This window comes from Porites lutea, chromosome 11 (assembly GCF_958299795.1).
Source record: "Porites lutea chromosome 11, jaPorLute2.1, whole genome shotgun sequence".
Taxonomy (NCBI): Eukaryota; Metazoa; Cnidaria; class Anthozoa; order Scleractinia; family Poritidae; genus Porites; species Porites lutea.
In genome coordinates, this window is record NC_133211.1 from 26,843,657 (window position 1) to 26,856,762 (window position 13,106).

The following is a 13,106-nucleotide window of genomic DNA, read 5'->3' on the forward strand; positions in this document are numbered from 1 at the left end:
CTCCGCCCCTTCCACGGGGCAAACAGTGATTGGTCAATTTCCACCAGAAGGCTGTGATTGGTCAACTCTTGAAAGGTTGACAGGAAATTGCCAAATTTCAGCCAATGGGAACAGGAGTTTTTGATTTCGCTTTTGTTATTTTTAACCTCTTAGGAATCGGCTCAACATATTGTCCTGTGACACATCCGGTTTAACAACTTCCGGTTCACAGATAGTGGTGACGTCACTAAATCGATATTGGTCACGTGTTCATTATATTATTTTATAATTGGCTCTTTAACTAATCGATAAAAAAAGCCCTGAACAGCCGTCCTCTACTACTACTACTACGGAAGTCACGCAACACCGCCGGAACAATCGCGCTGCATGTCACTCTTTTAACGGAAATGCGCAAGTCACGCAACACCGCCGGAACAATCGCGCTGCATGTCACTCTTTTAACGGAAATGTAATGCTTAAACCAAAAGTTAAATTATTACAATTGAAAAGAGGAGCTTCTACGCGAAATCAGAAGTAAGCTGAAGGGCTGGGGAAATGGGCTTCGGCTTTTTGGAAGGCCCTGTAGCAATAATTTATCAGTGAAGCCAAGGGGTGACCTGTGAATTTTTTGGTCAGTATGAAGGGGTTATTTGGAAAATATTTAAGACAACATCAACTAATTTAGTCCATAACCCTGCTCCAGTGATAAAAACCTTTCCAAAATCGTTTCTAGAGTCCCGAGAAACCGGAAGTGAAGTTTAAATTGTTCCCAGGAGATTCAATTTTTAGACACAACCCACCAAGACTCCTCTTGGTTACGGGTTCGGAGCATCAAGAGATTCCATTTTTATTGTGAGGAAAAGTTAAGTTTCACAATGTCTACGACTATACTAGCAACTAGTAACAACGAGTCTTACAAACACTCCCTTCAGACGTGGCGTCCCTTAGCAATACAGAACTTCCTCTCCAAGCAGTTGAAAGGGACTCTTATAGGTAAGCACGAGTCTACGTGGTGAAGTAGTAAAAAATATTAAAAAATATTCAGGCGTGGCTGCAAGGGATAGTTTCCCGCAATGTAACGGAGGAACGTCTCACGCCTTTGTAATGAATGTCCGGGAGATTGTCGTCCAAGAAGTTTTGTAACACTTCAGGGTCAACAATTTCGAGCGCTGGCTCTTGTTGTTAGTTTGTTGCCCAAACTTTGCCACAAACAATTTAAAAACCCAAGCTTTGCCAAACGGGTCCTAGAGAGCGTCCCTTAGAACCATCCAATTGCACACGTGACTCCTTCGAGCCGATTACTAATGTTCTCTGTGAGACTGGTATCCTTGAGCTGGGTTTTAATACATGATATACTCGGCCTTCGCTTGTACTTGATCCGACAACGGATCTATGTATTGTCACACAGGAAGGAGTATCCTGTATAATAGTTTCTCGACTCACTCGCCTTTATCATCGAAAAGCCAGAAAGTCGGGTAAAATTTCGAGGTTAATTGTCGTCATCCTCATCCTTTCTCTCTTCATACCCGTATGGATAGGACTGAAAGGTGATGGGGTCGAGGGCGCGTTTGTTAAAGACGACCCTGTAGTGTTTGTATTGAGGCTGTGTGTACAGGTCGTAGGTGGTGGCGTTGCGTACAATGTGGTTTGACTGAACAACGGTGGTCTCTCGGGGTTTTGATTTGGGGTCCTTCACCTCATCCAAGACATTCTTCCTCATGACTTCGAAATTCAACTGCGCCGACCCCTCACTGTTGAGACAGAACCCCCGCACTTTGCAATCTACTTTCCCGTCTTTGGTGACATAACCGTAGTTCTTGGGTCCTGCAGCCACAAATTCTACGATGACGTCTCCGTTCAACTCGTCTTTCATTTCCCCAAGGTAATTGCCGGTGGGTATTTCAGGCAGACCAGGGCGCCACTTGTAAATGATGGAGTCTGTATCGAAATACAGAACTTGTTCTCCAAGCAGTTGAAGGAACTCGTATAGGTGGAGACGGGCCCAACAGGTGGTGAAGCAGGCAACGAAGATATTCAGGTGTGGCTGCACAGGACAGTTTTCTGCAATGTAACGGGAGTGAACTTCCACTGTGTTTTCGTTTACTACACCTATGTAACGAATGTCGCGGAGATCGCTGTCGAGGAACTTGTGGAACTCTTCAGGGTCCACAAACTCGTGGACCTGGCTCTTATTACTTTGTTGTCCAAACTTTCCCCAAAAACAGTTCAACATAAGTTTAGCCAATGATCGCAAACCAGGGTTCTTCTTGATGTGGTCGGGACGGAGACGAATCTTTTCACGTCCAAAGTAGTCCTCAATGTATTGGGCTTGCTTGACTGGATCGTCCTCCAAGTCTTTTGGCCATCCTTCTGCTTCTTGTTTGACTCTTAGCCATACGTTGATGTACTCTGTAAACAAGCTATCCGATGTCTCTGGGAAGTGCCAAACCTCGTAGACATGGATCACCCGGTAGCCCATCTTCACAGCCTTCTCGACCTCGGGTGTACACCACGTACCCACGATAGCGCGCTCATCGTCATCATGTGGGCACGTCCATTTACGTTGCATGAGAGGGTTCTCAGTTGCCAAGGTTGCACATTTTGTACACAGGGGGAAGAGCAGCTTTTGTTGGTGGCGAAAGGGTAGTACGGGGTAATACAACATACGAGGGGGGACGAGGCGACATTTGACAAGTCCAAAGTAATTGGAAAGGGTGGCAGGGTCAACCTGAGAGAAAAATTGAGGATGACCAACAGGATATCGTTTGTACTTGTTGACGAAGGGGTAGAGTGATGTGACGTCTACGTACCGGATCTCCTCTCCCTCGCCGATATCCGCTCGATGGTACATTTTAATGGCGTTGGTTCTTCCCCCGAAAAACGCGTCTCTCGGGTTCAGTGGATCCATAAAATCTAATCCTCGACAAAATGCCCGCACATTTTCGTCCTTGTCTTTGAGACGAGCCCAATCACATTCCCACATTTCCACCACCTTGTAACCGCGCTCCTCTGTCAAAAATTGAATTTTTTTGCGAGTACTGTTGCAAACCTCTTGCATGGTCAGGCCCAGGTGTCGTGGGTGACGTGTGTCTCTTTGCTTGAAACAACGAAGACAACCATGCCAAAAGCAACCTTGAAATTCGTATACAGTGTTGGTGGAAGGGTCGAAACCGTCTACAGTGTAGCGGCTTTCGGGAATCCTGTACTCCCCCTTGTTTTTAGCGTGTTGGATGGGTTTCATCTGCAGAGGACGCTCGTCATGGGAATGAGCGTTGTCAACGAGGTTGAGCTTTTCGCGTTCTTCTATGCTTCCGGCATTGTTGATGGCTTGGAGACGTTGATGGTTGCACCAATGGAGCCATTCGCAACTTACTCGTGAGTGATTCTGTTGCAGCCGCCACCCGTGTAAGGGTTCGCTGGCTAGTTGGTTTTCTTGCATTCTGTTCATTCGAAAGTCTCTATTACATGCTGAAGCGATGGTTATGGAGTTAAAAGGATTAAATCCCGTCATCTTCGTGAACAATGATTTGAATTGCTGGCAACCCGCCTTTAACAATTTTACGTCAGAGGTGCAATACTCAACTAATTCCTTTTGAAAATTGAATTGGTAATTTTCCGCTTGCCTTTCATCGTACCACTGTTTGAACTTTTCTCGCTCTTCCAACGACATACTCTCTGGTATGTAATAATCTTCGGCGGGTAGGTTGCCAACATAGTCCTGATTTTCCCGTTTGTTAAAAAGGTGGGGAAAATACCCTTTCTTCCGTTCCGCCAGTCCAAACGTGGACGGAAAACGAGCAAGGGCAAAAGGACAAAATGAAAAGGAGTCGATAAAACGGATGGATCCCGTTGTCAGCTGCAAGATCTTGGCACCATTCCGCACTTGCCCCACCTGACGATTCTGGTTGTGATATTCTTGTAAAATGAAATAACCGTCATAGCCTTTGAAATTGTGCGCCAGGACAGTCACGGGTCGCTGACCATACTCAGACAGGTCATCCAGCCAGTCAAGAAACTTCTCAATGCAAGTCTCTCCTGCAAATAGTTCCGTTTCAGCCTCGTCGTCTTCTAACTCGGCCATGAGTAAATTAGCTACGTGACGACCATCAATCTGCATGGCTTCGATGTCGAAGTAAACGTGCACAGGTCGTGATTGGTCTTTGCCGTCCTCTTCGTCCGCTATATCAGATGCATTGGCCTGGAGTGCTTGACGTCCCGCAGCCGCACCCCTTTTGATGGGTGGACCATTTTTGTCTCCGCGACGCTTTCGTTTATATTTGCATCTTGTTTTTTTCAATTCCTCCTCGGTGGGGGCTTTCTGGATATAGCAACGATGGGACGCAATGTCCACGTAGTTCCCACACGAGGGACAATCGGCATGTCCACACTGATGACGTTGGAAATCGCGCGGAGAGCGTTTGGTAAAAAGACATTCCCTACATCTTTTACGAATATCACATATGGATTTTTCGTCCACGCCGTCGGCAGATTTCCCAGTGTTCCCCTTGGTCCTGTGGGCCTGCAAACACGTGTCTCCGAAAAATTGTCGAAGGCAGTCCGGACATGTCAAGGTGGCCCGTTGCCCCCTTTTTACCTTGTCCACGAAATCCTGACAGTTGCGCTGAAAGCAACAGGAACAGGTATTGGAAGCCTTGCAGCGGTGACGCTCTACGTGATCGTAGGGCGCGTGGCAATAAGCGCACACGAATGATGTACCAAAAAAGCCTGGAAGCGAGGTGATGACGTCGTAATGCCCCTCTGTGTAATACAAGATGAGTTGCTTGTCACGAGGGGGTCCAAACGTACTAACTTTGTACTGACGTGTGGCGTCCACCAACAAGACTTGATAATCAACTAGAGAGGGCGCCAGGGCAAACAGGTTAATCTGTTCGTAGCTGCATGGACCAAAAGGGACGCCTGCTTCAAAATGAAGATCCTGTGCTTCAATTTTCTGAATTTTGCATCCCCTTTTGAATGATTGCCACTTCCGATTTTCCAACCGGGCTTTTGCTGTGACGAGAGCCCTCGCACAACACATTTCGTCCTTGTTCTTTATTGTCACAATACTGCCTTTCAATGCTCGAAATGCGGCTTGGTTTCGTTGACCTGGTCGACGGTACTGGGGTCTGGAACCCCGTGGTGCATCTAGCACGTGTGTTATACTGAGTTGAAACGTGTCGTCCAACTCAAATTGCTCGTTTGAATTAAGCATTTTGGCCAAATGATTGAGAGTATCATCTACGCGGGCTTCTCCCGCGCGCCACTCCCCCACCCGCATGGGGTACCCATGATAACTGTTTGTGAGGCGATCGGAGTGAATATTGAAAAACACCCGATCCCCATCGTATATTTCTTCCCCTTGCAGCACTTTGTCGATGGCCCGTCTCAACGCAGAGCGAAGCTCCATCCAGACGTTTGCTCGTTCAGGCATGTGCCCAGTCCGTCGCAAAACAGTTTGAAAGTGTCGTTCGTGAACGCCCAACGTACGACTTCGACGATCGACAAAGGGGAGCAGGTCAAATGTAAGTGGTTGCAATAGACTTTCATGTTGCGTATTTTCAATCATTGTCCCTACTACTATCATCTGCGTAGACAGCATATACACTGTTGGAGCTAGGACTTCCACTCATCTGTTGGCTCCGACTGTAAAGACAAAAGGTAATGACCGAGTATTGTTTTTGTTACATTTATAGGTCGTACGCAGCATGCGAGTATATATGCATACTACTTAGTATTCTATGCAGATCCGCAGGAAAGAGAAACGATCGTAAGACTTGTTTTCGTATGTTCAATCCTGTGTGACGTGTCACAAAATCTCACTTCATTTTCATTACCCCGAAAGCAGCTGTTAGGGCAATATAAATATGTACCGCTCTAAAGGTGAAGTTTTTGATCCGTTTTGGTTGCGAACGGGTATAAATTGTGTCCACTTTGGTCTGAGAGTAGGTAACGTTTTCGAGGGTGTATAACCTGTTTGTCGTTTCAGTTCCAAATGAATACGAAAGAAAGACTTAAGAAGCAGAACCGCAAATTTAACAATTGAATTTTAACACTTTTTGTATTTGTCGGTCTAATCTAATTGACTTCTACAATTCCTGCATTCACAAAAACAAGCTGGTTACATGATTTCCTGGAAGCCACATATACCTATTATGCATGCAGCACTAGTTCAAATTAAAAAGGGTCGAAACATTTGCAAAAACTTTAGAATTACTTTTTGATTAAAACGGTGGCCCTTTAAAAGAACTTCGAAGACAGTTTTAAACAGACCGGTTGCTGAATTAATTTGGCGTAAACACTAAGGAGTATTATATTCCATACTAAGACAGCAACGAAAATACCCCTTCTAGATCAGCAAAAAAATCATTGAAAGTGAAAGAGACCAATGAAAGTTTCTTTCACTGGAACTCAGAGGCGGCCCTTCAACCTCCATAAACAATGCAAATGGGTAATGAAAGCCTCATAGAACTCCTTCCATCTTGAGAAACGGGATTAAAAAAGTGATCATTTTATTGTTAACTTTTTAGGCCATTCATAAACTTGCTCCGACTTACATTTCCGAACTTGTATCACCGAAAGACACAGGGGGTAGGTACTATCTTAGATCAAATAACGGCAAACTTCTTAACATTCTACCATGCAAGTCTCTTTCCACGCTTGGTGGTCGATCTTTTTGTATGGCTGCCCCTAAATTATGGAACGATCTTCCCCTTTTTATTAGAAATATATCTTCAGTTAATGCTTTCAAGAAGGTTCTTAAAACTCATTTATTTCAGAAGGCGTTTCCCAGCTAATTTATTGTTTTTATTCTCTTTATTAAGAAGGATTTGTATATAGGATTTTAAAGATTAATTTTTATTTTTAAATTGTTATTTTTACTAATTTTTAGGAATGATCTGTAAATTTTGTTTTTGGAATATGTACTAGGATTTTAGGATTTCGTTGAGTCAATGTTATGCGCAGAAGAAAATTTCTTTCCCTGGATTGATATTTGCGCAATACAAATCAATAAATATTATTATTATTATTAATAATGAAGTTCCCGTTAATATAAAGGCTGACCAATCACCATCGTTTAGCTCCTTATAGAGGACATTACCTGATGCTACGTCATGCAAGTAGGTTACAAGAAAGCTTTCCATTGCAAAATTGGCATGTCAGGTTAGTGATATTATTTTGGCGCCAAACAACGAAGACATTTTGTTGCATCTTAACCTGGAGTAAAACCTAAAATGCTTTTAACCGTAGATAAACCACTGTTGAGTCGACAGAAAGATTTTTAGGTGCATTATTTAAATCCTATAGCACTTCCGACCAAGCAGTTTGGCTCAAGAAGATGCTAACTAATAGATTTGTTTCAAAGGGGTCCTCATGATGCAGCGAAACGACCGGAGACCAATCAATCAGATTCATCCAACAAAAGCTTTTGAATCACTTTTTGATTAAAACGGTTCCCGATTGAAAGAAATTCGAAGAAAGTTTTAAACAGACCGGTTTCTCTTCTAAATGGGCGCAAATGAAGGAGCGCGCGCGTTTCGGTTGATGTATTTCCTTATAATTATGCCATTCCACAAATTCATCGAGATGTTATAGCTAGACTTTGTGTAAAACCGAAAATGCTTCTGACCGTAGAAAAATCACGGTTTAACGAGGAAGGAGTCGACAGAAGGATGTTGACGTGCATTAATTAAATCCTAGAGCACTTTAGACCTAGCAGTTTGGCTCTAGAACACGCTAACTACTTAGATTTGTTTCAAAGGGTTCCTAGATTCCCGAATTCGAATAAATAATGCAAAACGTTCAGTACCTCTGATACCTAAATCGTATTATTTCTTCTTCTGTATTCCTCTAGTCAGCGAATAACTCCAATTCTCTACGCGACACGAAGACTCTCCGTACTAAGAAAGCGACGAAAATACCCTTTCTAGATCAGCAAAAAACTCGTTGAAAGTGGAAGAGGTCAATGCAGTTATTTTCGGTGTAACTTAGAAGCAGTGCCTACCATAAAGAATGAAAATGGACAATGAGAAGCCCGGTAGAACACCTTCCATATTTAGAAACGGAATGACAAAACGCGATGGGCGATGCCAGTTTTATAATGAAGTTCCCGCCTATATAGAGGCTGACCAATCACAATTGTTGAGGACATCACCTGACGCTACGTCATGCTCGTTGCAAGAAAGATTTCTATTACAAAATTGGCGCCAATAAAGGCGCGCGCGCTTTTCCGTTATTAAATGTATTTCTTTATAATTATGCCATTCAACAAATTCATTCTATGTTTTATTCTCGCTGTGCAACGCTCTTTATGTAAGGTCAGTGATATCATTTTGGCGTCAAACAACGAAGACATTTTGTTGTATCTAAACTTAGAGTAAAATCGAAAATGCTTTTAACCGTAGACAAACCACTGTTGAGTCGACAGAAAGATTTTTACGTAGATTAATTAAATCCTATAGCACTTCAGACCGAGCAGTTTAGCCCTAGAACATGCTAACTACTTAGATTTGTTTCAAAGGGGTCCTCATGATGCAGGGAAACGACCGGAGACCAATCAATCAGATTCATCCAACAGAAGCTTTTGAATCACTTTTTGATGAAAACGGTTCCCGTTTAAAAGAAATTCGAAGAAAGTTTTAAACAGACCGGTTTCTCTTCTAAATATGGCGCCAATGCCGCGCGTGCTTTTCGGTTAATGCATTTCTTTATAATTATGCCATTCTACAAATTCATTCCCTCTTTTACGTCGGGGAACGCTGTTTTTGTAAGCTTAGTGATATCATTTTCGCGCCGGACAACGCAGATGTTGTAGCTAAACTTAGTGTAAAACCGAAAATGCTTCTGACCGTAGAGAAATCACTGTTTAACGAGGAAGGAGTCGACAGAAAGATGTTGACGTGCATTAATTAAATCCTAGAGCACTTTAGACCTAGCAGTTTGGCTCTAGAACACGCTAACTACTTAGATTTGTTTCAAAGGGTTCCTAGATTCCCGAATTCGAATAAATCAGCAAAACGTTCAGTACCTCTGATACCTAAATCGTGTTATTTCTTCTTCTGTATTCCTCTCGCCTCCGTACTAGGACAGCGACGAAAATACCCCTCTTCCTAGATCATCAGAGAACAAGTGCAAGAGGCCAATGCAATTACTTTCAGTGTGACTCCGAGGCGGCCCTTCGCCCGCCATAAACAATGAAACTGGTCAGTAAAAAGCCTCGGAGGACTCCTTCCATCTTGAGAAACAGAATGAAATAAAGCGATGAGCGATGCCAGTTTTATAATGAAGTTCCCGCCAATATGAAGGCTGGCCAATCACCATCGTCTGAGACCTTATTAGGAGATCTCCGGATGGATCATACAAGTGCGTTGCGTGACTAAAAACAGCAGCACTATGATGAAGCTCTCAGTGGCTTCTTCGTCTATCTCTTGGCCTAAACGTCGCCTAAATGTATAATGTCGGGTCCTTTTTGATGCTTGAGATGACGGACTTCACATGAACCGTATCGAAGTTGGATTTTAGTCCACCCAAATTTACCTGGTGACAAAAGCAAAGGTAATAGACCAGTAATAATCGTCGGGATATAGCGCGTCCGCTTACCATGGCGGCTTCTTCAACTTCAACGTTCACTGCAACTTTATTTGCTCTGTTTAGATGAATTAATCTTAGACAAACAGAATAGTAATTTAACATTAATGAATGAGGCTGAGTATCTTATGAAGAATTATGGAGATCGAGGAGGGGGGTGTTAAGGCGGATAACACCCTCCGAGATCTCCATAATTCTTCATGTGATACGAAAGCCGAATTCAATAATTGTTTTATTATTCATTCAAAATAATTCCTAGTTTAAAAACATAGCTAAAACATGACCTCCATCGATGTTAAGTTCATCTTCGATAGTGCACGTTTAGGGTTGTTCAGCTCCGCAAATATTCTCCAAATAGCAGATGTCGCCCTTCGAGTTTTATTCTTGCTGTTCTTGCCATGTTTTTAGCCATTATTTCGCCTAGTTCTTACTCTTGAAACGAGTGAATTGTCCGCCATTTTTGTTTCCACAACCAAAACAACTCAACCTCGTCCTTAGGTCTTCTCAGTTAATGCTGCATTAACCTTTAGAAGGCTGCATTTTTGATGTCATTTCCTCGTTAAACACAAAATTCTTCCAAATTTGGTCATCAGTAACTGGGTATGGAAATATTTTGAATGAATAATAATTTTCTTTAAGAATTGTAAATGTTTATAAATACAAAATCCCGAGAGGATGGGCACCGTGGCCAAAGGAGCCGAGGCTTCAGAGTTGGCCACTGTCATGTTTGAAATATAATCCGACAGAAAAAGGCCAAGATTTATATTCGTTAAGATTAATGGGCACATTATCATAATAATCTACAGTAAATATTATACTTACTGAAGCATATCTTAACCTAGGCGTTCATTTATGCACCAACGCACAATAAACAAAGGGCATACTTTGACATCCGCTTAGTACTGATTGGAAAGAAGAAATGTTTTATGCTTTCTAAAAGCAGGTTCAGTAAGGGACTTTAAAATAATGTGATGGGACACTTTCCCATGCCTGAACTGCCTTATATCTAAACTTAAATTTGCCTTATTACATGAAATGTTCATGACACATTAATTTCATGAATGTTGCTGTACAAAAAAAATCACCAAATTAAAGTGATGCAAACAATAAGTGTCGCAAACATAAGACGATGCAAAAATTAATTAACTCACATTATGTCCATAATCTGCAAGAAAGAACGAGTTTATTACCACTGAGACGTTTACAAAATCACATTTTTTTTTCTTTTCTGAGGAATTTTCAATGTAAATGCATCTTGTGGCCAATTGACTCAAGAACAATAATTCACGTACAAGCATCAACTGCTTGTGGACATTGTGAGAACTGCTTTGTTGTTACTGGTGCTCTTGCATATTTCTTAATTTTGATGTTATTGTTCCTTTGATAAAGTCATTTCATTTAATTCAAGGACATGTTAAATAACATTGTCTATGAGATGTAAATTGTTGTACTCAAAAACGCAAAATTAAAGTGAATCAAAATATGAAATTTATACAAAATCGCGAAATAAAGATGTGAAAATTTCATGTAGTAAGGTAGTCTGTGCGAGTGTTTGTTCTATACAAATTTCCTTGGGTAGCATATCGAGTTTTATGAGAGTGTATGTCTACTGTTGGGATGATAAGGTCAGAGAATATAGCTGGAATGTCTTTCTTTTTATTGAGAATTTTATGGGTAAATACAATGTTTTTGACAACTCTCGGGTGCTTGTCAATGAACACACGTAAGTACTTAATATGATCTTTGCTTTCAATATTTTGAATATTTATGTCAACTTGTTTTTTGGAGATGTTACAACCATATAATTAGTTTTCCTTGAATTTGGAGATAGCTTATTAGTATTACAATAACTGAAAACTGATTCAACTGCAGAATTCATAACCAATTCTAATTCTCTTGGACTGTCACTAATAAAAAAGATATTTGTATAAATATCGGCAAAAATTCTAAATGTTGGTCCCTCACAACAGTTAGGGGGATCATTTATATATGGTAGGAAAAGTAGAAGGCCTAATGTAGACCCCTGAGGTAAGATAAGATAAGGTAAGTGACTTTATTTAACGAGGGTTATGCATGAGAGTATTTAAAATTACTTATAAAGTTGTGGCCCTCTAAAAATAAATAAAAAAATACAATGAAATGAAATAAAAACTAGCAATAGGTTACTATTTACAATAAGAATATTTACAATGAAAATTTTACCAGTATTCGACTAACGAGAGAAATAGTTCAAAATTAGGGACAGTGAGGGTTAATACTCATGAGAATGAAGTGATATCTTTTATTATTAATATCAAAAGATCCGTTAATCTTTTGGAAATTTAATTTTACTTTCCATAGTTCTGACTTGAAATATTTTAAAGTCTTCTTAGTTCTTAGGGTTCGGGGTAAGTTATTCCAGTCCTTAGCGGTTCTCACTGCAAAGGTGTGTCCTACCTCTAAGATGTTTTTGTGGCAGGGGGACAGTAGATTTAAATTACAATTTCTTGTTATTCGTGCATGGTTATCTGAGTTTTTTCTTAAGGATGTGTTTAAATGATGAGGCAGTGTTCCATGTATCCTTTTGAAAGCAAGTGCATAGCAATTGATGTATGCTTCATTGTAAAAAGGGAGCTAGCTTAAATTGTCAAACAATATATGTTACTGTTGATATGGTGTAAAAGGCCAAGACGCTCGGAGAGCTTGTTGCAGTGTTCATTGACATATACTTTGTAAGTTAGGTCTTCATCGATGATCAAGCCAGGAAGTTTATGACTTGCAACTTGCTCAATTTCAGCGGTATCCATTACAACTTCCAGCTTTCCTGAATCTTGGTCCATATGTCTCTGTAGACACTTTCCTGTAACCAACAAAGCTTTCGTTTTTTACGCATTTATGTACATTTTATTACCTCTAGCCCATCTCTCTATCTCTGCCAGATCATCAGATAATGTTTGGTTTAGTGATGAAATAGTTTTCCAATTTGAACTTGAAGGTAAGGTGGAATCATCTGTGTAAATGTCCACAGTTGATTTGTGAACATGAAGAGGCATGTCGTTGACGAACAAAAGGAAAAGCACCAGACCTAAAATTAACCCTTGGGGCACACCTTGCTTTACACTCAGCTGTTCAGATTTAACTTTCCCTAAAGTAATAAACTGCTTTCTCTCAGACAGGTACAATTTAAACAAAGCAGTGGAAGAGGAACGAACGCCATAGATAGACAACTTTTTTAGAAGAAGTTCATGATCTATTACATCAAAAGCTTTGTGAAAATCTATAAACACCAAACCAGTCAACTCCTTATTGTCGATGTTTGTTTAGTATCTGATTTGTAAGTGTAATCAGGGCTGTGTCTGTAGAATGTCCTGACCTAAAAGCTGACTGGAGCTCATATAGCAAGTTGTTATCTCGCACAAATTTAAAACGGGAGTTGGCTACGTGCTTTTCGAGAATCTTACCCCTCAAAGGAGAGGCAATTAACTAGATTCTGCATCACCTAAGGCTAATTTAATGTACTGTGTATGATGTTTTAAATAGCTTTCAAACCAGCCAAGGGGGAG

At 41.1% G+C, this 13,106-nt stretch overlaps 1 protein-coding gene across 1 annotated transcript; it reads right to left on the minus strand.

Annotated features, from left to right (window-relative positions):
• Nucleotides 1-1,468: 1,468 nt before the first annotated feature.
• On the minus strand, nucleotides 1,469-5,410 carry LOC140953386 (uncharacterized). Its single transcript, XM_073402870.1, has one exon. The coding sequence runs from the start codon at nucleotides 5,408-5,410 to the stop codon at nucleotides 1,469-1,471; it is 3,942 nt and encodes a 1,313-aa protein (XP_073258971.1).
• Between the last annotated feature and the right edge of the window lie 7,696 nt (nucleotides 5,411-13,106).